The 25,244-nt window shown below is 40.8% G+C and overlaps 1 protein-coding gene across 2 annotated transcripts in view; it reads left to right on the top strand.

Moving 5' to 3' along the window:
- The window catches only part of TRAPPC8 (trafficking protein particle complex 8), a 378,205-nt gene extending 354,396 nt beyond the window's left edge, over window positions 1–23,809 (top strand). For both annotated transcript variants that reach the window (XM_030213866.1, XM_030213855.1), the window contains 3 exons: window positions 10,131–10,276; window positions 14,918–15,007; window positions 22,073–23,809. In XM_030213866.1, the coding sequence (XP_030069726.1) occupies window positions 10,131–10,276; window positions 14,918–15,007; window positions 22,073–22,307 (471 nt within the window). In that variant the 3' untranslated portion in view covers window positions 22,308–23,809. The remainder of the gene's footprint in view (window positions 1–10,130; window positions 10,277–14,917; window positions 15,008–22,072) is intronic.
- Window positions 23,810–25,244: the final 1,435 nt, after the last annotated feature.

The following is a 25,244-nucleotide window of genomic DNA, read 5'->3' as shown; positions in this document are numbered from 1 at the left end:
ATCCTTAAATTGCCTTATATTTTTACTCCCCTTCATATCTATGTCATGAGAAACCCAAGTCTCTGACATCAGCATTTTTAAGTACTGTATTTTTACACATATAGGAGGGTGGGGTCTATAAATGACGTCTTCAAAATCACAGAAAACATTTTCACCTAAGCTTATTCTATATGTGGGGCCTAGATTTAGGCAAGGAATATAGAATTACACTTAGCTGATCCCAGTGCCTAAAACTACACGCATCCATTTACACCAATAAAAACTGGCACGTAGATTTAGGCGCACTGGGCCATATTCTATAACTACATATGTAAATTTCAGAACGCCCACAAAACATCCATTTCCCCGCCCATAACCATGCACCTTTTGGCTGCGCGCATTAGAAGTTAAGCACACTGCATTACAGAATACGCTTAGAGGCTCATTTTCAAAGCACTTAGCCTCCCAAAGTTCCATAGAAACCTATGGAACTTAGCCTCCCAAAGTGCTTTGAAAATATGCCTCTTAGCGAGTTGTGCACGTAAATTCTAATTATTGCCAATTAGTGCTTATTATTGCTTAAGTGTTTTTATCAACGTCGATTGGCTTGTTAAGCCAATTAAGTTATGCGCATTGTTACAGAATACGCTTGGATTTTGGTGTGGATCTCTAGGCGCTCTATATAGAGTCCAGGGGCTAACTCACCCACACATACAGCATATGCAAATTGCATGTCTGTATGAGAATAAACTTACCGGTATAATGCACTCATGCGTATATTTGGAAAATAAACCCATGCACTAATTGAAGAATAAACCAATTAGTTTTTAAGGGGTTTTTTTTAGGTTCTTGCAGACATTATTTTTGAACAAAACCTGCAAAAAAACTAAAAAGAAAAACTTTTTAAAAAACAATGTGCTACATAAGAACAGCCATACTGGATCAGATTAATGATCCATCTGGCCCAGCATCCTGTTTCCAACAGTGGTTAATCCAGGTCACAGGTACGTGGCAGAAACCCAGATAGTAGCAACATTCCATGATACTAATCCCAGGGCAAGCAATGGCTTCCCCATGTCTGTCTCAGTACCAGACTATGGACTTTTCCTCCAGGAACTTGTCCAAACCTTTTTTTTAAACCCATATACGCGGAGTCACGTGACGCTATGTACCGGAGAAGTCGAGGTTAGACGAGCTCCAGGTACCTCCTTGTACTTCCCTTTGAAATAACTTCTGGAAAAAAACGGAGTGAACCAAATCTGCTGGCGGAAAGCTGATACAATAAGAATCGGCGGCCGGAAAAGAAATTGTAAGCAATTATGACATCTAAATCTTTAAAAAAAGATAAAGAAAAGAGTAAAGCAATGGAAGACAAAATGGCCGCCCCAGCGAGCCCGCCAACTTCAGCGGTCGGGTCGGCGTGGGCAGCGGAGATTGTGGGAGAGGTGACGACGGCGATGGAGGCTATTCTAGATAAAAAACTGGATAGTTTAAATTCAAAACTGGAGGACTTACAAAAACATATGGCGCAAATAAGTCAAGATCTGATAGCGCATCAACAACGGACGGGAGCCCTGGAAGATCGTACAGATATTGTAGAAGAAAAATATAAAAAACTTCAAAAACTGGTAGAAGATCAGGTTGAGAAACTAGAGGAACTAGAAAATAGATCGCGACGAAACAACCTGCGCTTCATGGGGCTACCCGAGGATATTAGAGATAAAGACTTACGGACCTTTCTAGAAACATGGCTGGTGGAAGAGTTAAAGCTGAACACAGATCTAGGCCCGTTACAAATTGAAAGAGCACATCGCATGGGGATGCAAAGAGCGGGAGAGAACAGACCTAGAATAATTATCTGCCGCTTCCTGAACTTTGTTCAAAAAACAGCGATATTACAAGCTATCAGAGGAGGAATGGCTCTTAAATATAACAACCATAAAATCCTTTGCTTCCAGGACTATTCGGCGGCAGTTGCGATGAAGAGAAGGAATTTCTCGCCCATATGCTCTCAATTAATTCAGCGAAAGATCAAGTTTGCCTTGCTGTACCCGGCGAAATTAAGGGTAACCCACCAATCAATGACAAAAACCTATGAATCACCACAAGAAGCGCAAGATTTTGTAAAACAATTACTGCAATCGGGAGATGAATAACGCAACGGAAAACGCTGAAGGTATTGGAAATTATGCAAGTTGGAACTGTTTCATGGCACGAAAAACAGCGGACAAGATTAGATACATGAAGAGCTGAAGACCTGGGACTGGCGAACTTTAAATAACAAATGGATGAGGTAACAGATTGGTTGATCAATCAAACGCCAGGAGGGAAAATCATAATCAGTAAAAAGTGCGAACTAAGAGTATATATGAATAACTGCTGATATGTGGGGAACAATTGAGATAAAGGTGATTGATGTTAATGCGTATGCATTCTGTTGAAGTCACTGAAAGAAGAGACTAATATAAGTTTGGGGGAAACAGTAAAATTGTTTGAAAAGCTGTAAAAGAAAAAGTTTAGACAGTTCACAAAAATCGGATATAAATGTAAGATGTTATATGAGGAATTTGTAATCTTTAAAAACTTGTGGAAAAGGGAAATATAGCAAAATGAAGGATCGTATAGGTATAATGTAAGTATAAAAGAATTGGATTAAGGAATAGGGAATAACAAGGGGGGGGGGTCAGACGTGACTAATTCCTTGGGGGGGAATAGTAGGGATAAGAAATGGGGAGAGGACGGGGAGAAGAGGGAAGAGGAGGGGAATTATAAGGGAGGGAGGGATAGATCATTAGAGAAGGGAAACAAGGAGGGAAAATATGAACATTACAGAGATAAGGAGAAATTGGAATATAACTACTTACAGCATATAAAAGACACTGGGGGAGGTCATGAGCTGGGGTGGCCTCGCCCGAATGACAAAAGATTTCTGTGGCAAATAGGTTGTTATAATGTTCTATAAATGATAAAGATTGTAACATGGAATGTAGGTGGCATTGGTTCACCCATTAAGAGGTCAAAAATTTTGAAATATTTGCAAAGAATACATGCTGACATAGCTCTGTTACAAGAAGCTCATCTCTCAGATGCAGAACATGAAAAACTGGCTAGATGGTGGGTGGGAAAATGTGTAGCATCACCAGCTAAAGGGAAAAAGGGAGGGGTAGCCATACTAATCAGGAAAGGGCTGGTAACTGATCTGGATGATGTGATTAAAGATCGAGAAGGGAGGTATGTGTTTGGCAAGGCGATAATAGCAAGACAGCGGGTATTCATAGGCAGTATATATGCACCAAATCAATTTGAGGCTCAATTTTATAAAAATCTAATTGACATACTAGCGAAAATAGACCCGATCCCATTAATATTAGGAGGGGATTTTAACATGATATGTGACCCTGAATTGGATAAATCTCATCCTCCTCCCAATCTAAGACATGAGCCCTCAAGAGGATTGCCCAATCTTTGTACGGTATTGGACCTGCTAGATGTGTGGAGAGTATTACATCCTCAGGAACGGGATTATACACATTTATCAAGGGCACATAATACCCAGGCAAGAATAGATTATATACTGATGTCGCGGTCATTGTTGGAAGGGATTAGAGAAACAAAAATAGGTCCCTATGCTATTTCAGATCATGCAGAAGTATGGGTAAATTGGCAACCAAAGGGAATGGAAAAGAAAATGAGTTGGTGGTCCTTTCCGAGTTATTTAACCAAAGATCCAAGATTTAAAGAGGGTCTACTGGCTAAGTGGGCCGAATACAAAAGTATTAACGAAAATTCAGTGGAGAGTGCCTCTTCTTACTGGGAAGCAGCTAAGGCGGTTTTGAGAGGAGAAATGATCAGTTATGCTAGTCATTACAAAAAAGCTAGGGATAAGGAAATTTTGAGATTAGAGGCCCAGATCCATAATCTGAGGAAAAGGTTTGGAGAAAATCCAAATGTAAACATCAGAGAAGAACTTCTAGGGGCACAGGTGACCTTAAACTCATTGATTCCTGAACGGGAGGTTAAATCACAAACTTACCATAAATTTCAGTTATATAAATTTGGGGGTAAGGGTGGAAAAATGATGGCGAGACTTATAGCTAGGAAACAAACCTCCCGCATAGTAACAGCTTTGAAAGATCAGACAGGTAAATTGTGTCATACTGATACAGAAATCAGAAACATATTCAAAAATTTTTACCAACAGTTGTATGCAGAAAAGGATAACTCGGAGCTAGATAGTAATTTATATCTAGATAATCTGGATTCTCCGAGTCTGTCGGAAGATGAGAGGACGCAGCTCAATGACCCTATAACTAGTGATGAGGTGGGATGGGCAATTGGAAGTAGTAAATCAGGAAAAACCCCCGGGCCGGATGGCTTGAAAATAGAATTCTATAAATTGATGGGAGACATTATTCTGGTACCAATGATGGAAGCATATAACGAATGGGTGGAGAAAAGGTCGGTACCAGACCAACTGAATGTAGCCCGTATTATTTTAATCCCAAAACCTAAGAGAGATGTCACCTTACCTGAATCTTATAGACCCATATCATTATTAAATTGCGAAGTAAAAATATTTGCAAAAATATTAGCAAATAGAATGAGTCGGGTGTTGCCGGCACTGGTGCATGAAGCGCAGGTGGGGTTTGTTAGAGGCCGAACTGTATCTAAGAATCTGAGACGGATTCTAGTCTCTTTAGAACAGATGGATAGAATAAATAAGCCGGGATTGATGGTGAGCTTTGATGCGGAAAAGGCTTTTGACCGTGTGAGATGGAAGTTTTTGTTCCCAGTAATGGAAAAATATGGATTTGATGGATGGTTCCTAGGAGCGGTTAAATCACTTTATGTTTCACCAACAGCGAATGTGATGGTGAATGGTAAATGCTCAGAAAAGGTGAAGATAGAGAGAGGAACTCGTCAAGGCTGCCCCATGTCACCACTACTGTTTGCATTATATTTAGATCCATTGATAAGAGAGATATATTCTAATGCAGAAATTCAAGGGGTATCCTTAGGTAAGGTGGAATTCAAAGTGGCGGCATTTGCAGATGATTTATTAGTTGTGATTACGAGGCCAGAGACATCGCTACCAGCTTTATTAGAAGCATTTCAAGAATTTGGGGACTTCTCTGGTCTCAAGTTGAATCTGGAAAAGTCAGAGGCACTGGCGACTGATGAAAAGATACATAGAGACTGGTCGGGGATATTCCCCTTGAAATGGGCAGAGGGCCACTTTCGTTACTTGGGAATTTTGATTTCAACGAAGACTAGGGATATATATAAACTTAATATAAAACAACTACTGACGCACACTAAACAGCAGTTAGAAAAATGGGAAACACTACCATTGTCACTGATTGGGCGTGTGGGACTTATACGTATGGTAATTCTGCCGCGTTGGTTATACGTCATGCAAACTCTCCCGCTTAGACTGTTGAACAAGGATTGGACAAAATTTTATAGAATGGTGATGAGATTTTGTTGGGCAAATAAAAAGGCGAAAATGAAATACCAGCTGCTATGGGGGAACTGGTCACAAGGGGGAATAGGCCTACCAAATATGAAGTTATACAATATGGCATGTTTGTTGAGACATATTAGAGATTGGCTCTTTGACTCAGACAGCTACACTCCACTGGAGATAGAAAGGGCATTTTATGCGCCATACCACCTAATATCATTGCTACAAGTAGAGAGATCCCTGATCCCGAGTTATCTGCGCCGAAGCTTGCTGCTAGAACCGCTGCGTGAGGCGTGGAGATTTTTAGGGAAAATTATAGGAGTAAATACCGCAGTGACAGAATTAATGACCATTAGGGGGAACCCTAGATTTCGGTCAGGCTTGGAGAATCCAGTGTTTAAAAGATGGGAGGAAAGAGGAATAGTATATTTGAAGGATATAATAGGCGCAGAAGGGAAGATAAAGCCGCGGGAACAAATAATGAGTAATGAATTGATACAATGGGGGGATACCTTCGCATATTGTCAATTAAAACATTTTATAAATTCTGTAAACGAGGAGGAATTGAGACAAAAATCAGGGTCCAAATTGAAACTATTCTTTGAGGAAATTTCGAACAATGAACCATCAATCTCTGAAATGTACAAGGTATTAGGGACTACAGGGATGCTCAAAGACAGGAAGGCGATCAAAGAACGATGGGAGAAAGACTTAGGAAGACCCCTCACCAGTTGGGACATTAACAGACAAGTGAGGGGTATTGCAAACTTAGTTAGTGGAGCCCAGTATCGGGAATGTGCATTTCGAGTAATTCATAGAGCCTATTTTACGCAGGTCCAGCTAGCAAAGATTGGAGGAATACAGAACGCAATATGTTTGAGATGTAAAAGTGCAGAAAATTCACTCTACCATGCATTTTGGAGTTGTGAAACTATTAAAGGTTTTTGGTCCAGAGTGGCTAATTATCTGTCTAACCTGCTGTCTTGTGAAATAATACCAACTCCTGAACAGATGTTGCTAGATGTCCATGGGTCATTTAGAGGGAAATCCTCTGAGGAAACCTTATTTTTTCGTAAGGGATGTCTGTTAGCAAAGAAATGTATACTTCAAAACTGGACTTCGGAAGTTGTACCAGAATTTTGGCATTGGCGGAACATGATGCATCAACTTCTGATGTGGGAGGCAAGAGAAGCCAAGGGTTCCCCGAAACGAAAGAATCAATTTTTGAAAATCTGGGGAAAATATATAAATACCCTTTCAGCAAAAAGTAAAAGCTTTGTGCTTAATGTGCTGTAGATATTATATTGAATCTGTGGTTGGTTCAGTTTCTCTTTGAGAAAATTGTGTATTAGTCGGGGGGAGGGAGAGAATAGGAGGGTTAATTAGGGGGGGAAGGAATATTAAGGGATGGGAGGAAGGGGGAAGGGAGGGGGGAAAGGGGGGAAAAGGTATAAATAGTGAAAACAAAAGGTCAAATATGCCGAGGTAGCAACCAAGAAAGGAATTATTCGACTGAATCTGCATATTGAATGTAAGATGTTGATAAAAATGTATATTGTTTTCAATAAAAACCGTTGAAATATAAACCCATATACGCTAACTGTTAGTACATCCCCCAGCAAAGAGTTTGAGCTTAGCTATTCAATGAGTGAAAAATATTTCCTATTTGTTTTAAAAGTATTTCCATGTAACTTCCTCAAGTGTCCCCTAGTCTTTGTACTTTTTGAAAGAGTAAAAACATCGATTCACTTCTACTCATTCTACACCACTCAGGATTTTGTAGACCTCAATCATATCTCCCCTCAGCCATCCAAGCTGAAGAGCCCTAACCTCTTTAGCCTTTCCGTTCCATCGCTTTATCATTTCAGTCGCTCTTCTTTGAACCTTTTCTAATTCCGCTATATCTTTTTTGAGATACAGTGACCAGAACTGAACGCAGTACTCAAGGTGTGGTCACACCATTGAGCAATATAGAGGCATTATAGTATTCTCGGTTTCATTTTCCATCCCTTTCCTAATAATTCCTAGCATCTCGTTTGCTTTTTTTGGCCACTGCCGCCCACTGGGCGGAAGATTTCAGTGTATCGTCTACAATGACACCTAGATCTTTTTCCTGAGTGCTGACCCCACTAAGGTGGGCCCTAGCATCAGATAACTATAATTCAGATTATTCTTCCCAATGTGCATCACTTTGCATTTGTCCACATTAAATTTCATCTGCCGTTTGAATACCCAGTCTTCCAATTTCCTAAGGTCTTCCTGCAGTTTTTCACAATCTGCATGTGTTTTAACAACCTTGAATAGTTTTGTGTCATCTGCAAATTTAATCATCTCGCTCATTGTTCCAATTTCCAGATCATTTATAAATATATTAAATGGCACCAGTCCCAGGTCAGATCCCTGTGGCACTCCACTATTCTCCCTCCTCCATTGAGAGAAATGACCATTTAACCCTACTCTCTGTGTTATGTCCAATAACAAATTCTTAATGCACAACAGAACATTGCCTCCTAGCCCATGATGCTTTATTTTTCTCAGAAGTCTTTCATGAGGAACTTTGTCAAATGCTTTCTGAAAATCTAGATACACTACATCAACCAGCTCAACTTTATCCACGCCTTCAAATAAATGAAGCAGATTGGTGAGGCGAGACTTCCTTTGGCTGAAATCATTCTGACTCCATCCCATTAAACCATGCATATTTGTGTTCTGTAATTTTATTCTTTATAATATTCCTCTATTTTAGCCAGCATTGATGTCAGGCTTACTGGTCTGTAGTTTTCCAAATCATCCTTGGAACATTTAGAAATTGACATCACATTGGCCACCTTCCAGTCTTCAGGTAAGAAACATGACGGCAGATAAAAGCCATATGACCCATCCAGCCTGCCCATCCTCTGTAACCCCTAATTCTTCCTGTTCCAAAGCAATCCCACATGCTTATCCCATGCCTTTTTAAATTCTGGAACAGACCTCGACTCCACCACCTCCACCGGGAGGCCATTCCATTCCTCCACCACCCTTTCTGTGAAATAATACTTCCTTAGGTTACTCCTAAGCCTGTTCCCTCTTATCTTTGTCATATGCCCCCTCATTCCAGAGCTCGCCTTCATTTGAAAAAGGCTGTCTTCCTGTACATAAATGCCCTTGAGATATTTAAACATCTCTATCATGTCTCCTCTCTCCCTCCTCTCTTCCAGCGTATACATGTTGAGGTTCATAAGCCTGTCCCTATAATTTTTGTATTCAAGACCACTTACTAATTTCGTAGCCGCCCTCTGGACTGACTCCATCCTGTTTTATATCTTTCCTTAGATGCGGTCTCCAGAACTGCACGCAGTACTACGAACGATTTTAACGACAGGTTACAGATTACTAACAGCAGATCAACAGTTTCATGTTTGAGTTCTTTCAGTACGCTTGGATGCATGCCATCCAGTCCAGGTGTTTTACTACTCTTTAATTTGTCAATTTGGCTCAGTACTTCTTCCAGATTCACTGAGATTTCTCAGTTCCTCTGTATCATCACCCTTGAAAACCATTTCTGATACAGGTAGATTGGTCTTACATCTTCTTCTGTATAGACCAAAGCAAAGAATTCCTTCAGTTTCTCCACTATGGCTTTGTCCTGAATGAGTGCTCCTTTTGCTCTTTCATAATCGAACGGTCCTACAGATTCCCTCACAGGCTTTCTGCTTATGATGTACTTGAAACAATTGTTACTGTGTGTTTTAGCCTCTGCGGCAAGTTTCTCTTCATATCCTGTTTTAGCCTTCTTTATCAATACTTGCCATTGTTTATGTTTCTTCTTATTTCCTTCATTTGGATCCTTTTTCCACTCTTTGAAGGACATTATTTTGGCTCTAATAGCCTCTTTCACATCACCTTTTAATCATGCTGGCTGTCGTTTTCTCTTTCCACCTTTGTAAATAACGTGGAATGCATCTGGTCTGGGCTTCCAAGATGGTATTTTTAAACAATGTCCATGCCTGATGTAATGTCTTAACCTTTGCAGCTAATCCTTTTAGCTTTTAATCATTTTTCTCATCTTACCATAGTAAAAATACACCATTATAGTATACCCAAGCATATAGGGTCCTTGTATCAGGCCATGGTTGGGCTACCAAGGCAATGGTATGTGGCAAATTGGCCCTACAACCGGACTTGTTCAGGAGGCTGGCGGTAGTTTTAGATTCCGCTGCACACCATTTTCAGCGCTAGGAACATTTTTTTATTTTTCTAACACCAGGGGCTTACCTGGCGGTTAATGTGAGGCTAATGCAAGTGCCCTTACCGTTTTCTAAGTAGGAAGTAGTACGTGCTCCAGGAGTAAATGACTGCGCGCCAATGTGCTGACTTAGTGCACGGCCATTTACTTCCCCTTTGAAAAAATAACCTTTTACCCACTGCAGTAAAAGGGAGCCTTGGAGAACAGCAAACTCGCTCGCCAATGCGACAGTGGACTCCCTTTTACCACAGCTTGGTGAAATGACCCCATGTGCGCAAGGGATGCATGCAGTTTGTAAAACATGTATAATGCACACGTTATATGCGTGAAAATACAGTAATCTAGTGACCAGTGTTGGTTTGTTATATCTAATTTCTGACATGAAACGTTGTATCTGATAACTCTGCCTTACTAAGAAGTTTAATTATGGCATTTGACTTTAGGTTTCTTCTGTTGTAGGAACCATCAGGAATGGTTCTCTTAAAGTTTATTCAACCTGAAAATACATCAGTAACTGCTAGACCATCTGCAGAGCAACTCTCTAATTTAATAAAAACGTGCCTACATTATCCAGAATCCTTTAGTCACCCGTTTCATCAAAAAAGGTTTGCTTATGTGTTTATGAATTATTTTTTTATGATACATTTGTTGCTTTAAACAGTTGTAAGTCAAGTAGACCTACATTTGTTGCTTTAAACAGTTGTAAGTCAAGTAGACCTACATTTTTTTTGCAAAATGTCTGTCTTTTAGTTTTTAAATACAATGTGGTTTTCACATTTGGCAATTGTAGTCATTACATCCATGTTTTTTCCCCAAAGTAATTCTGCATCATTAAAAATCAAGGGTGTAGATCAGTAATATATAGTTTGTCTCATTGCTCAACAAAATCTGTAATGTATTCTAGTGCCAAATTGAGTCTGAGCTTCAATGTTAAGGTTTTAAAACTACATTTCATGTGTGTGGCTTTTTGAATTGGAACTTCATAGGAAACTGAAGCATTGCTTAAGTAAGTTACCAGTGAGACCTAAGCTGAGGACCAATGATGCCTCGGTCTCCTTCTGCCCTGGCCTCATTGTTCCCAGTTTTTGGTCCAGGGGTATTATGGCCTGTAAAGGAAAAGGGAGACCAAACCCTTGCCGGGCAAGTTCTATAGTAACCACAACATAGAAAAATCCTGCAAACTATTCATTTCAAAGATTCTAAAGGATTTAAGATAGAGCCTCAGTGCTAAACACTCCCAATAGAACTTCCATATCATCATGCTGATCAATCCATAGACTGGTGGGTTGTGTCCATCTACCAGCAGGTGGAGATAGAGAGCAAACTTTTGCCTCCCTATATGTGGTCATGTGCTGCCGGAAACTCCTCTGTATGTTCTCTATCTCAGCAGGTGGTGGTCACACACAGCAGCAGCTCTGGCTAGGTCTTCAAGCCTAATTTTTAGGTTTTGTTGAGTACCTGGGGTTGAGGGCTCTTCTTGAGCAAGTGCAAACCTGGTGGTGCCAGGTCCCTCCTTTTCTCCCCCCTCCCGCTGGCTCCGTTAAAAAAAAAAAAAATTTTGGACGTCCTTAAGGGCGTTTATCTCTACGTTTATTTAAACGTTTATTGCAGCTACTCACTGGGACACCAGTTCATTACAGCTCGGAGCGAGAAGCGACGACCCTCTGCGACTGCCAGTGGAGCAGGGCCTGTTGCATCAGGGTCCCGTGGTGATGGAGGATCCCTCCCCCTTTGGTCTTACGGCCTGGCTATTGAGCGGCAGCGTCTGAGAAAGAAGGGCTTCTCAGACAAGGTCATCGCCACTATGCTGAGAGCGAGGAAGCGCTCTACTTCTACTGCTTACGCCAGGGTTTGGCGTACCTTTGCAGCGTGGTGTGAAGCAGGCTCACTTTCTCCCTTCACTGCTCCAATTTCTTCAGTGTTGGCGTTCCTGCAAGAAGGTCTGGAGAAAGGCCTGTCGCTCAGTTCCCTTAAAGTCCAGGTAGCGGCTCTGGCTTGCTTCAGGGGCCGCCTGAAGGGTGCTTCCCTGGCTTCGCAGCCAGATGTGGTGCGTTTTCTCAAGGGAGTTAATCACCTGCGCCCCCCTCTGCACTCAGTGGTGCCTGTGTGGAATCTCAACCTGGTGCTAAGAGCCTTGCAGAAGCCGCCTTTTGAACCCTTGTCGAGGGCATCTCTGAAAGACCTGACGTTGAAAGCAGTCTTTTTGGTGGCTATCACTTCAGCCAGAAGAGTTTCCGAGCTCCAGGCACTCTCATGTCGAGAGCCTTTTCTGCAGTTCACTGAGGCAGGAGTGACTATTCGCACAGTGCCTTCCTTCCTGCCCAAGATAGTTTCTCGCTTCCATGTGAATCAGCAGCTCTGTCTCCCTTCCTTTCGTAGGGAGGACTACCCAGAGGAATACTCTGTTCTCAAATATCTGGATGTGAGACGGGTCATCATCAGATACTTGGAAGTGACCAATGATTTCCGGAAGTCGGATCATCTGTTTGTCCTGTTTGCAGGTCCTCATAAGGGTCTGCAGGCTTCTAAGCCTACAGTGGCAAGATGGGTCAAGGAAGCCATTGCAGCGGCTTATGTGGCCGCGGGGAAGGTGCCGCCTATCCAGCTGAAGGCTCACTCCACTAGAGCTCAGGCGGCCTCGATGGCAGAGGCCGGGTCCGTCTCCTTGGAAGAGATATGCAAGGCGGCAACTTAGGCATCGGCCCATACCTTCTCCAAGCATTACCGCTTGACTGTGGCTGTTCGGGCGGAGGCCCGGTTTGGAGCTTCAGTGTTGCCGTCAGGGATTTCATTGTCCCGCCCTGGGTGAGTACTACTTCGGTACATCCCACCAGTCTATGGATTGATCAGCATGATGATATGGAAGGTAAAACTATGTATCATACCTGATAATTTTCTTTCCATTAATCATAGCTGATCAATCCATAGCCCCTCACAGATATCTGTACTGTTTATATTATGGTTGCATTTCAGGTTCAAGTTTAGTCTTCAGTTCCTGTTCAGGAGGACTTCGTGTTCAAGTTTTGTCAATTGGATTCTTCAAGAGTTGAGACGAGTTTGTGTTACAGTGAGCTGCTGCATTCCTCTCCCCTCCGTTTTACGGGGCTGGATTGAGACATAAATTCTGCCGGCGCTCCCTCCCGCTTCGTGCGGCTGTAGGGCAGCTTTGTACCCCTCCCGCTTCGGCAGTGTTAGGGTCAGTCAGCTCCTTCCGCGGTTGCAGGATAAGCCAGATCCCCCCGCATCGGCGGGGTGGTGTCCCTCCCCCGCTCCGCGGGGATGAGCTGGACGGATTCCCCTCCCCCACTTGTGTGGGGATGAGCTGGGTTAATTCCCCTCCCCCGTTTCGGCTGTGGTGAGCTGGGCAGAGTATCCCTTTGTGGGTGTAATTCTCTAAGTGCTGAGTCCTGCGGATGGAGCTTTGATATCGACATACTGAGGAGTTTCCGGCAGCACATGACCACATATAGGGAGGCAAAAGTTTGCTCTCTATCTCCACCTGCTGGTAGATGGACACAACCCACCAGTCTATGGATTGATCAGCTATGATTAATGGAAAGAAAATTATCAAGTATGATACATAATTTTACCTTATTGCTCAAACCTGGTGCTACAGCAAAATAATCATGTTCAAATGTCCCATAAATCTATAACTATCAAAGTGGAGAAAAAATGCATTCCAGCTGAAAAAATTCCACTGTTTTTATGACGTATATGTTTTAAGTCCACAATATATGTGACTGAATAATATGAATACATATGCCCCCTTCAAAATGCATCAGTAGACAATGGCTTTATACACTTTCAAATATAGAATGGGATACTTAACTCAATATCCTGAAGAAGTCCAATTGCCTTTGAATCCAGCTGTACCAGTTCTATTGTACCCAGGTAATCTAAAGCTATGACTTTTTTTTTTTTTTTTAATGGGACCACTGTGGTTAAAGATTCAGGTACAAGTAATTCTGTGCTTTAATAAAACTTGTTTTCCTGTACAAGTTATGTTACATTTTTGTGAATTAAGTCATTTCTGCCTTAAGTGATAGTGAAATTTCTTCCTATTGAGGCAATAAATGGTTCATAAATAATACTGAAATGATAATCACCCAGAAAGATACAAGTTACGGGCATTACATCTTTTCAGTGTATTTAACATAGAGATATTTGCAGCTTACTCCACTGTCATCTGTATGTAGTATGGTATTGATAGATGTGAACACATAGTCTTACCACTTGTTGCTGATGTGTTCGTACCTTACAAACACAACTATCTACAAAGTATTTTAAAATAAGTTAGGGAGAAAGAGATCAATTATTATTTAAAAGATGTATTGCTTTTCTGTGTTATCTGGGAATTAGTATAATCCAACATTTAGTGAGTTTGTGCTCTTTAAATTTACCTAACTTCTATCTAATATAAATCAAAACTTTGAGCTCATGCAGATTTTCTAGATGGGAATCAGCTTATCTAATACACGGGTCCTTTTACAAAGGCAAGCTAGCGTTTTTAACATGCGCTAAATGCTAGAGATGCCCATATATTCCTATGGGTGTGTATAGCGTTTAGTGCATGCTAATCATTAGCGTGCACTAAAAACACTACCACGCCTTTGTAAAAGGATCCCACAATTAATAATGTATGTAGAGTAAAGCCTACATTTCATGGTGGGTTTTGTCAGTGTTCCCGTGAGTTTCTTTGTGAAGCTGCATAAACATATTGTTTTGGGCTAGGAATAGGGGGCAATTAGTATTGGGGGGGGGGGGGGGGCTAAAAATATGTAATGTGAAATTCTGATAGTATATATTTTAAATTTGATGTTTGTACAGTAGTGGTCTCTAAAGCAGTGTTTCCCAAGTCCAGTCCTGGAGTACCCCTTGCCAATCAGGTTTCATGATATCCACAATGAATATGCATGAACTTGATTTGCATACACTACCTCCATTATATACAAATCTCTTTCATACATATTAATTATGAATATCCTGAAAACCTGACTGGCAAGGGGTACTCCAGGACCGGACTTGGGAAACACTGCTCTAAAGTATCTTTAGCGACTAAGGAAAGATTGGTTGTAATATGAAATTGCATTTTAAATGTATGTTCACTTCTTAACCATCAGTTTTTATTTATTTGAGTAAATGATGGTTGACTTTTGCTTGGACTTCTTTGGGAGCTCATAAGATATTTCTTAGGATAGAGCAAAGTATCATGGATTTCATTAATTAAACACATTTCTCTATTACAGCCTCTGTTTGGTACCAGTCACCCTTGTACTCTCCAACTGTTCTCAGGCAGATGTTGATGTAATAATTGATTTGAGACATAAAATGACAAGGTAACATACATACTTTTAAAATGCAAATAGTTTCCACAAAATACAATTTTGTCAATTTTTGTTTTTTTTTATATATTGAATTCACACTGCTCACTTAATGAACTGGGTTTTTATTTGTTTGCATAATTTGCTTACACCTTTTGCACCAAAGGACATCAATGTATTGCTTTAATTACTTTGGAAATCTGCTTGGTTTTCTATGAAGGAGAACTGCAGTTCTGTGATATTGCATGGTATTTGCAAAATCTTTCTAACAGCCCTAAAAGTTTTTTTGCAATGATGGCTTCCAGGAAGAGGAAAATGAGTCAGCACTAAAGATGTACCCAAGATTTTCAATATGTGCTAAAGTTTGGTTTAAAATAAATGGCATTTGTAAACCTTAAAAAATCATATACAGCGGAACCCTGTTTTATTGATTTTCCTGATTATAATGAACTTATCCTTAAATCCAATTTTATCTTTTAAATATTCTGTTATGGGAAACTTGAGTAATTCTTTAAAATTGTATTGTTGCTTTATTACATGTTGTCACGTTATCCATGTTATCCTTTCTTCAAGGAGACTTAGAACCTTGACATGCTTGAAATGCCTCATTTGTCTGGGCTTAGACCATATGTACTTTATGGTACGCATTATGGAAAGATGACTCCGCAAGCCCAAAAGGACTACCTAAACCAGCTCTGTGATCATTTTGGAGAAAAGACTTCCTGTTTGTTCAGAATATGAGGAAGGCACCCTCTGTGCAGAGATCATCTGACTCTGTACACTCTAGCAGGTCCTTCTTAGTGAAAATTATTTCCACCTCCCTTCACAGTGGCTTAAGTTTAGCCACAGAGTAGCAGTGCTAGGTGGCATCCAAATCAGTGCAAAACTCCTTGGAGGATTCTAGGCCTAATGTGCAAATGTCTCTTCCAAATACTTGCAGAGTTCTGAAAGGAATGTATCATATAAGTTTCCAAAGTGCTAGAAAAGCACACACATCTTAGTGCAGGTTTGTCTCAAGGTGCTTCGCCTAAGCACAGACCTGCACAGCCATTTCTTGTGTTACCTACCTGTGCCATAAAAGAGACTCATCCAGATAGTAGCGCTGACCATTCTCTTTTGTTGTTAGTGCAGATATGCTAGCAATACGGAGAAGCACAAATTGTGAGTGCACAGGCTTGGCATTGACTGCAAGGTGCTCACAGATGTCCTTGCTCTCTAGTTGAAACACAGTTGGTCCTTGTGCAGTAATAGTCTATGCAGCCTCATATTGCCTCAGCTCTGCTCCTAGTCACAGTAACTACCGCATCTTCATTTTTCACAGTGGCCTTTCTGGAGCAGCCTTATTCATTTCTGCAAAAGATGTTTAACAGATTGAAGTGTTACTGTAAAGTACTACTACTACTATTTAGCATTTCTATAGCGCTACAAGGCGTACGCAGCACTGCACAAACATAGAAGAAAGACAGTCCCTGCTCAAAGAGCTTACAATCTAATAGACAAAAAATAAATAAAGTAAGCAAATCAAATCAATTAATGTGAACGGGAAGGAAGAGAGGAGGGTAGGTGGAGGCAAGTGGTTACGAGTCAAAAGCAATGTTAAAGAGGTGGGCTTTCAGTCTAGATTTAAAGGTGGCCAAGGATGGGCTCAGGAAGTTTATTCCAGGCGTAGGGTGCAGCGAGACAGAAGGCGCGAAGTCTGGAGTTGGCAGTAGTGGAGAAGGGAACAGATAAGAAGGATTTATCCATGGAGCGGAGTGCACGGGAAGGGGTGTAGGGAAGGACGAGTGTGGAGAGATACTGGGGAGCAGCAGAGTGAGTACATTTATAGGTTAGTAGAAGAAGTTTGAACAGGATGCGAAAACGGATAGGGAGCCAGTGAAGGGTCTTGAGGAGAGGGGTAGTATGAGTAAAGCGACCCTGGCGGAAGACGAGACGGGCCATCTGTTGAATATCAACAATCCAGTGTAATGTCATCTCAATCCACCGGCATTATTCCTGTGCGCTCTTCATTTCAAGATCTTATACTCTCTTTTTTTTTTTTTTTTTTTTTTTTTTTTTACTCTCTACCTCTGACTACAAGCCACAAGGGGGCTTTTTCTCCTCTCCCTCCTCAAAAAAACCCAGGATTTCATTTTTCAGAATCTTTCTTGGAAGCAAAAAAACTATCTCCTCCTGCACAAAAATTAATGCCCTTTTGACGATCTCTGTCATCAGAGATTTGTCAAGTGCATGATCAGAGAGGTCTCCTTCCTGCAGCAGCTAGAAGCAGAAATGTCTAGATGTTTTTTGCTTCTTGAAGTACATGTTTTTCGTCAGCAAACACTACTAAGCTTAGGACGGCTCAGTTTTATGTATTGCCTCATATTTAGGATTATCCTCTATCAAAGAAACAATGTGAGAGTTGTTGTATCACACAGATTGACCAACACAGCTTGACCAAAGATATCGTTTATTGTGACTTAGTCTAAGCACTAGTGTGAAGTAAATTTATGAAGCGAGGACTAGGGTCACTTCTTTACAAATTGTATCTGGCAAAGCAGAATTGAGAGGCTTCACAATAAGTGCAGTGGCTCTGATTTCATAAGACTTGACGTTTAGAGGAGTACCTGTTCATAACAGGATACAGGGTGCCAGCCAGTTTGCTAGAGTTCTTTTGGATACCGGTATTCCAATTCTGTTGGGGTCAGAAGAGACACAAAGAGCATGGGACCTTAATTTGGTGCTTAATGCACTCATGAATCCGCCTTTTGAACCACTTCACAGCACAGATATCAAATACCTCACCTGGAAGACATTGTTTTTGATCACTTTAACTTCAGCACGTCGCATTGGTGAGATTCAGGCTCTAGTCCATTATCCTCCATATACACAGTTACTGCATAATAAGGCTGTGCTGCGCACTCACCCCAAGTTTTTGCCTAAGATTGTCTCTCCTTATCACTTAAATCAGGTGATGATGCTGCCAACATTGTATCCCCCTCCGCATGATTCGGAGGAGCATGCAAAATTTCATACTCTAGACTGTTTAAGCGCTGTTACCATCTATCTTCAAAGAACCAACGTTACAGATAGACCGTCGCAACTATTTCTGTCTCTTCGGTCTACTTTGCATCCACAACCAGTGACGAAGGGAACATTATCTTAGTGGATTGCAAAGTGTATTGCTTTGTGCTACCAGTTGGCACAGTCATCTCCAGACTTTCCTTATGTTACAGCCCACAGCCTCAGGGCCATGGCAGCCACAACAGCCAACTTACAAAGAACTCCTTTACAAGACATTTGCAGAGCGGCTACATGGGCAACGATGCACACTTTTACCAAGCATTACTGAATTGATACCACGTCCTCTGCTGAAGCAGCTTTCGGACAGGCCATGTTGTCTTCTGTTCTGTGAGGCGTCAACTACCTCCTCCTCCTCGCACAGATACCAGTTTTTTTTCAATATACGTGAGTTATTCTTAATCTGTTACCTGTGTAGCTTGGGAGTCTTCACTTGTGTGGCTGCAAGATAGAATCTGTCCAGGGAGAAATAGAAGTTGCTTACCTGTAACGGTAGTTCTCCTTGGACAGATGATCTTGCAGCCACACATAAAAAAAAAAAAGACAAAGAGCTGCATAGATTTCCTAATTGATTCAGTTCTTTTGGGGTAGTAGGCAAGAATCTGCTTCAACAGTCCAGAGAGTGAAGGGCTCTTGTGTGGATTCCTATAAGACTTGGCACAGAATGTAGGAAGCACTAGCTCCACATTGATATGAAAAGATGTTACCAACTTAGATAAATATGTTGGATGATTTTGATGAACTACTTTATTATGGTGAAAACTGTATGTAGACTTCATAGATTACTAGAGCTTGGAACTAACATTCTTCCAACTAAGGTAGGAGCTACTAGGAAAATTATTCTCCATGTAAGGTATTTGAATGAAGTGAACTCCAGTGGTTCAAACAGTGACATGATAAGAGAATAACATAAGTCCCATGGTACAGGGGACTTTCTGCACTGGCGTTTCATAAAGTGTGAAATTGTGGCTTCTCAATATCCCAAGTCTGTCAACTTACAAGCGAAAGATGGCAAGAGCACTGAGATGTACACTAATGAAGGTCATTTGGCATCCTAGAAGATTTAAGTGGTATAAATACTGCAGCACAGTGGTAGATGGACACATAATGGGGTTGTGACCATTCATGAAACCCCAGGTGGAAAATCTTTTCTATTTGAAAGCTTAGGTCCATCTGGTATACAGTTTCTTTGTAGCTATTGATATTCCTTGAATAGGCATTGGTAATACTATAGTAGAGACTAAACACTGCTGAAATTTCATATTGTGAAAGCTAGCAATTTCAGATTGGAGTGAAAGAGATATCCCTCTACGTGCATAATTAACATTGGAATATCTACATGAGGACAGAACTTCCAACCTTTTTTAGAAGAGGAAAACAGTGCTGTCAAGACCAATATGTTGCTATGGAAATTATGGTGCAGGGTTTTCACTATGAACGGAATGGAGGAATATGCATAAAGAAGCAGCCAAGTCCATGGAATTGCCAGTGCATTTGGGGCTAAGTGGTTGAAAGATGGAGGATCAAGCAATAAAGAAGTGTCTTCATGGTTTTCTGCTGGTAAACCAGTCCATCTGAGGAGTCCTCAAATCCTGGAAGATAGTCTGCAAAGTTGCGTCTAGGGACCGCTCATGAGACTGCAAACCTCTGCTGAACTTGTCATCCATATAGTCCTGAACACCAGGAATATAAGCAGTTTGCATATGGATGCAATGAGGTATAACTTAGTCCCAGCTGCTTTCTGTCAGAGATGGAATGATCCCATTCCTCCTTTTCTGTTGCCACAAAACTTGGTGGTGTCAATCAAAACAAATGTGTTTGAGTAGATGAATAAATAGTTGGAGGGCATAGTAAATGTCTTAGAGTAGCTCCATGTAATTGATATGGAGAAACTTCTCAGACTGACCATGTTCCTTGTGTGTTCAGAAAATGCAAATGAGCTCCCCACCCAGTGTTGGATGCATCCATGTTTAGGCCAAGTCAATATTCCAGTGGAGAAAAGGAGACATCTGCTGCCAGATTGGTCTTGGATGTCCTTCAGTGCGTATAGCTGGAAGTTGAACTGAGGAATGAGGGATAACCAAAAGAGGTTGTGTACTCTGGTTCCACTGTAATTTAAGGTCCCATTGTAATCATTTCATTTTCAGACGAGCAAATGGGTCTACATGGATGACGGCAGCTATATGGCCCAACATCTGTAATTAAGCTTTGGCCATGATTGAAGGTGAGATAGATATATTGCAGGCATGTGAAATCAAGGACAGGAACCTGTTCTCTGGCAGAAAAGCTTTTGCCTGAATTGTTTCCAGAATAGTACCTCTAAAGAAAATTTTGTTTGTAAGGCACTTCTGGGTACTGTTAAAGTTGACTTCTTGTTGCTTGGATAAGGAATGGCAGTTCTCTGAAGTTAGGACTGGGCTCAAGAAGACACTCTTTGGCCTTTCCCTGGCCAAAGGAGATTTGCAAAATTTTGTACATGTTGCAGGATCATAGAGTAGATGTTGCCAAAACTTTGCTTCAGTGAAGGTTTTGAGGAAGCCAGAAATTCTGTTAAATTTGCTCCTTCAGCTTTTCCTGGATCTGCCAGACATTCTGCAACAATCGTAGCAGTTTTCTTCATCATGGGAGGGCTCCAGATAATATACATTTTTTATGAGGATCTAATATTCTTATTTTCCTATCACAGGCTGGACACTTCCTAATGCTCGGTTTATCACTAGGCATTGTGAGAGAGAGAAATAGCAAGAAATTAAAAGGAGGCTTTTTTTTGTAAATATCAGAAGGAAACAAAAGAAGGGAGATAAATTTAAGCAAAAGGCTCAACCCCCCTCCATCCCCCCCCCAAAAAAACCACATCAGTTCACAGAATGGAATAGGAACTCCCATGCATACTTAGAAAACTTTCTAATTTATTTTGCAGTCTGAGGGTGGTATGTTGTCTTCTGACATAGCTGTCTGACATTGTCCACTTGTGTGACTGATTTATCAATGGAGGGTACTTGTACATACTATATTTCACTGTAAAAAAATGTTTAACGATGGTAATGAATATTTATATACTAGAATGACTAAGAAGCCCAAATCTATATATAAGTAGAATTGATTTTTTTTTCTTTTCCTGCAACATAAGTCATAAAAGGGGTAATTCTTAATAGATCACCTAAAGTTAGGCACCTGGATCATGCACGCTAAGCACAGGATATGTAACTTCAGGTGTGTGTGCATCTGCCATTATAGAGTACTAGCATAAGTCTACATTTACACATCTAACTTTTGGTGCAAGTACTTACACTTGCCAAATGGCTGGTATAAATGCTTATACCTATTTAGGCATTTAAGCACAAATGCTAGTATTGTATATAGCCTGTGCACATAATTGTCTAACCCCAGCCACCCATGCCCCTCTGAGATCTACACCTCCCTTGGAGTTATGTGTTCTGGCATTTTTGCACGCAACTTATAGAATGCTAAGAGCAGTTACCCACATAACTGCCAATTACCACCGGTTAACACCAATTAGTCAATAATTAGTTAAGGTCAATTAGCATCTAATTTATTAAGTTACATGCCCAACTGACCTCTAAATTGTGCGCTAGTCGCAAATTTGGATGTGCAGCTTTATAAATGGGGAGGAAAACAACTTTGTTTTGCCTTTGGGGGGGGGGGGGTAGACAGTATGTTTAATCAACTTATTAATCTGGGCACTGTGACACAACCTTTCTGTTTACTCTAGTTATCTATCGCTCTTCTTAATACAGTCTGGAATAATGCAGGGACTCTACCATCTGGGTCTCTGGTTACTCAAAGGGAAGCTCGTGTATCCTTAACTCCTGAGTTTTGATGATCATGGATGCAGACAGATTATGTAGATAGGTTAGGAATTTTAAAAAAAAAATCACGATGCTGATACTCTGTTTGCATTAATAAATGATTTGTCAAGTTAAATTTGAGGGTAAAGAGAATATAAGATGGGCATCTGATCATTTTTAACTTTCCTTTTTTTCCTCTTTTCTCTTTTAGTCCAGAAGCACTAGAAATCCACGGTTCATTCACTTGGCTTGGACAAACACAGTATAAACTTCAGCTTAAAAGCCAAGAAGTCTGCAGTCTTCAGCTTAAAGCTTGTTTTGTTCATACTGGCATCTATAATCTTGGAACCCCTAGAGTATTTGCTAAATTGGCTGACCAAGCCACACACTTTGAAGCAAGTCAGCAGAACTCCATGCCAGCATTGATTGTCATAAATAATATGTGACCATTTGTGAAAAGACTACTAGAAACCGACAAAATCCATTATTTTTATTTTTTTTCCTCTCCTGATAAGGTGCAAGTTCTCAAAAATGCAACTACTAACATGTTCTAAAAGGTTGTGTTAGGTGCAAATAATGAAATATTCAGAATGCTCATGTTTTGTAATGCAAGACCCATGGACTGAAAATGTACATAAACTTACATTTTGTTTCCATCTCTGGTAATAACTAGCTTTTTCCTTCCACAGCAATGGAATACAACTATGTAGCTTGAACCCTCTTAAATAACATTCAGCTTTTAGCATGGTGGGTTACCTGTGTTTGTGTTCAAGAAACCAGGAGGGACGCACTTATTGTAAGCCACTAGTCTTTATAAATCTCAAATTTATTGTAAAGATCTGGTGGGTGTTCGCTACAAATATGACTTCAGATCCACTGGTCATTGATTTTATATACTTCAAATTCCGTGATAGTTTGGAACTAATTTTGAAACTAGCCAGTCAATTTATTTTCATCTCATTACAAAATGCACTATATCACAACCATGAGATTCTCATTTAAATTTTGTCATTATGTAACAATTGCATTTCTGTTAAGAAAATGAGTCTACTCAAGTTAATTATAACTAAACTTTTGAAGAAATGATGTATTATATTTATAATGTACTGTAAATAGAATAAAATATACATATTCACTGTTCAGATTCTCTTTTTTTGGTTCTGTCATACTAGTTTTATTATGTTATCAGAACACATTGTATATAGAACATTAAACATAAGAAATCTGTGTAGATAAATGTAGACATTTTGATTATTTGTGCCGGGGGGGGGGGGGGGTGTTTTTGTTTGGGTTTTTTGTTTTGTTTTGCAAATACCTACATAATCTTGATAATGTTTGCTTTAATTGTAAGTGATGTGAAATTGATGACAGACTTTGGGAATGTTACTCTGCATGATTATAGGCGAGTTCAGAATTAATTTCCACCTGGCATATCAAGATATTACATTTAGGTAGTCTACATTTAAAAAATACTTTTATTAGAGACGGTAGATCATTGACTTTTCATGCAGGATTCTTCATATAATTAGGAGAATCTGGTTATATATGATCTGATCATATGTTAATATCTTATGGTGCATGTTCAACATTTGGATGCTTAGTTAAAGTCTAATGCCCAAGGTGTGTTTCAACACTGTAAGAACATGGAAACACTAGAGCTGGGGTTCTTAATTTCAGTCCTGAAGGAGCTCATAATCTGGTTTGCTGATGAATTGTTTTCTACCATGTGTATGTAAATATCTGATGAATGTTCATCTTAATTGTCCTGGAAACCAAAGGTCATTTTGACATTAAAGGACATTAGAATCTCTACTATAGGGTTAACATTAATTAAATGGCCATTCACCCTTAAATAATGAGAAATTAACATGCTTGTTTGGCTTTTGAGGAACTGGGAACTTTCGCCTTCGGTTCTTTACAAATAAAACTTCAGCCTCTTAAACATATACAGTGGTGGAAATAAGTATTTGATCCCTTGCTGATTTTGTAAGTTTGCCCACTGACAAAGACATGAGCAGCCCATAATTGAAGGGTAGGTTATTGGTAACAGTGAGAGATAGCACATCACAAATTAAATCCGGAAAATCACATTGTGGAAAGTATATGAATTTATTTGCATTCTGCAGAGGGAAATAAGTATTTGATCTCCCACCAACCAGTAAGAGATCTGGCCCCTACAGACCAGGTAGATGCTCCAAATCAACTCGTTACCTGCATGACAGACAGCTGTCGGCAATGGTCACCTGTATGAAAGACACCTGTCCACAGACTCAGTGAATCAGTCAGACTCTAACCTCTACAAAATGGCCAAGAGCAAGGAGCTGTCTAAGGATGTCAGGGACAAGATCATACACCTGCACAAGGCTGGAATGGGCTACAAAACCATCAGTAAGACGCTGGGCGAGAAGGAGACAACTGTTGGTGCCATAGTAAGAAAATGGAAGAAGTACAAAATGACTGTCAATCGACAAAGATCTGGGGCTCCACGCAAAATCTCACCTCGTGGGGTATCCTTGATCATGAGGAAGGTTAGAAATCAGCCTACAACTACAAGGGGGGAACTTGTCAATGATCTCAAGGCAGCTGGGACCCACTGTCACCACGAAAACCATTGGTAACACATTTCGACATAACGGATTGCAATCCTGCAGTGCCCGCAAGGTCCCCCTGCTCCGGAAGGCACATGTGACGGCCCGTCTGAAGTTTGCCAGTGAACACCTGGATGATGCCGAGAGTGATTGGGAGAAGGTGCTGTGGTCAGTTGAGACAAAAATTGAGCTCTTTGGCATGAACTCAACTCGCCGTGTTTGGAGGAAGAGAAATGCTGCCTATGACCCAAAGAACACCGTCCCCACTGTCAAGCATGGAGGTGGAAATGTTATGTTTTGGGGGTGTTTCTCTGCTAAGGGCACAGGACTACTTCACCGCATCAATGGGAGAATGGATGGGGCCATGTACCGTACAATTCTGAGTGACAACCTCCTTCCCTCCGCCAGGGCCTTAAAAATGGGTCGTGGCTGGGTCTTCCAGCACGACAATGACCCAAAACATACAGCCAAGGCAACAAAGGAGTGGCTCAGGAAGAAGCACATTAGGGTCATGGAGTGGCCTAGCCAGTCACCAGACCTTAATCCCATTGAAAACTTATGGAGGGAGCTGAAGCTGCGAGTTGCCAAGCGACAGCCCAGAACTCTTAATGATTTAGAGATGATCTGCAAAGAGGAGTGGACCAAAATTCCTCCTGACGTGTGCAAACCTCATCATCAACTACAGAAGACGTCTGACCGCTGTGCTTGCCAACAAGGGTTTTGCCACCAAGTATTAGGTCTTGTTTGCCAGAGGGATTAAATACTTATTTCCCTCTGCAGAATGCAAATAAATTC

Source organism: Microcaecilia unicolor, chromosome 1 (assembly GCF_901765095.1).
Source record: "Microcaecilia unicolor chromosome 1, aMicUni1.1, whole genome shotgun sequence".
Taxonomy (NCBI): domain Eukaryota; kingdom Metazoa; phylum Chordata; class Amphibia; order Gymnophiona; family Siphonopidae; genus Microcaecilia; species Microcaecilia unicolor.
This window is presented reverse-complemented; position numbering and strand designations above follow the sequence as displayed.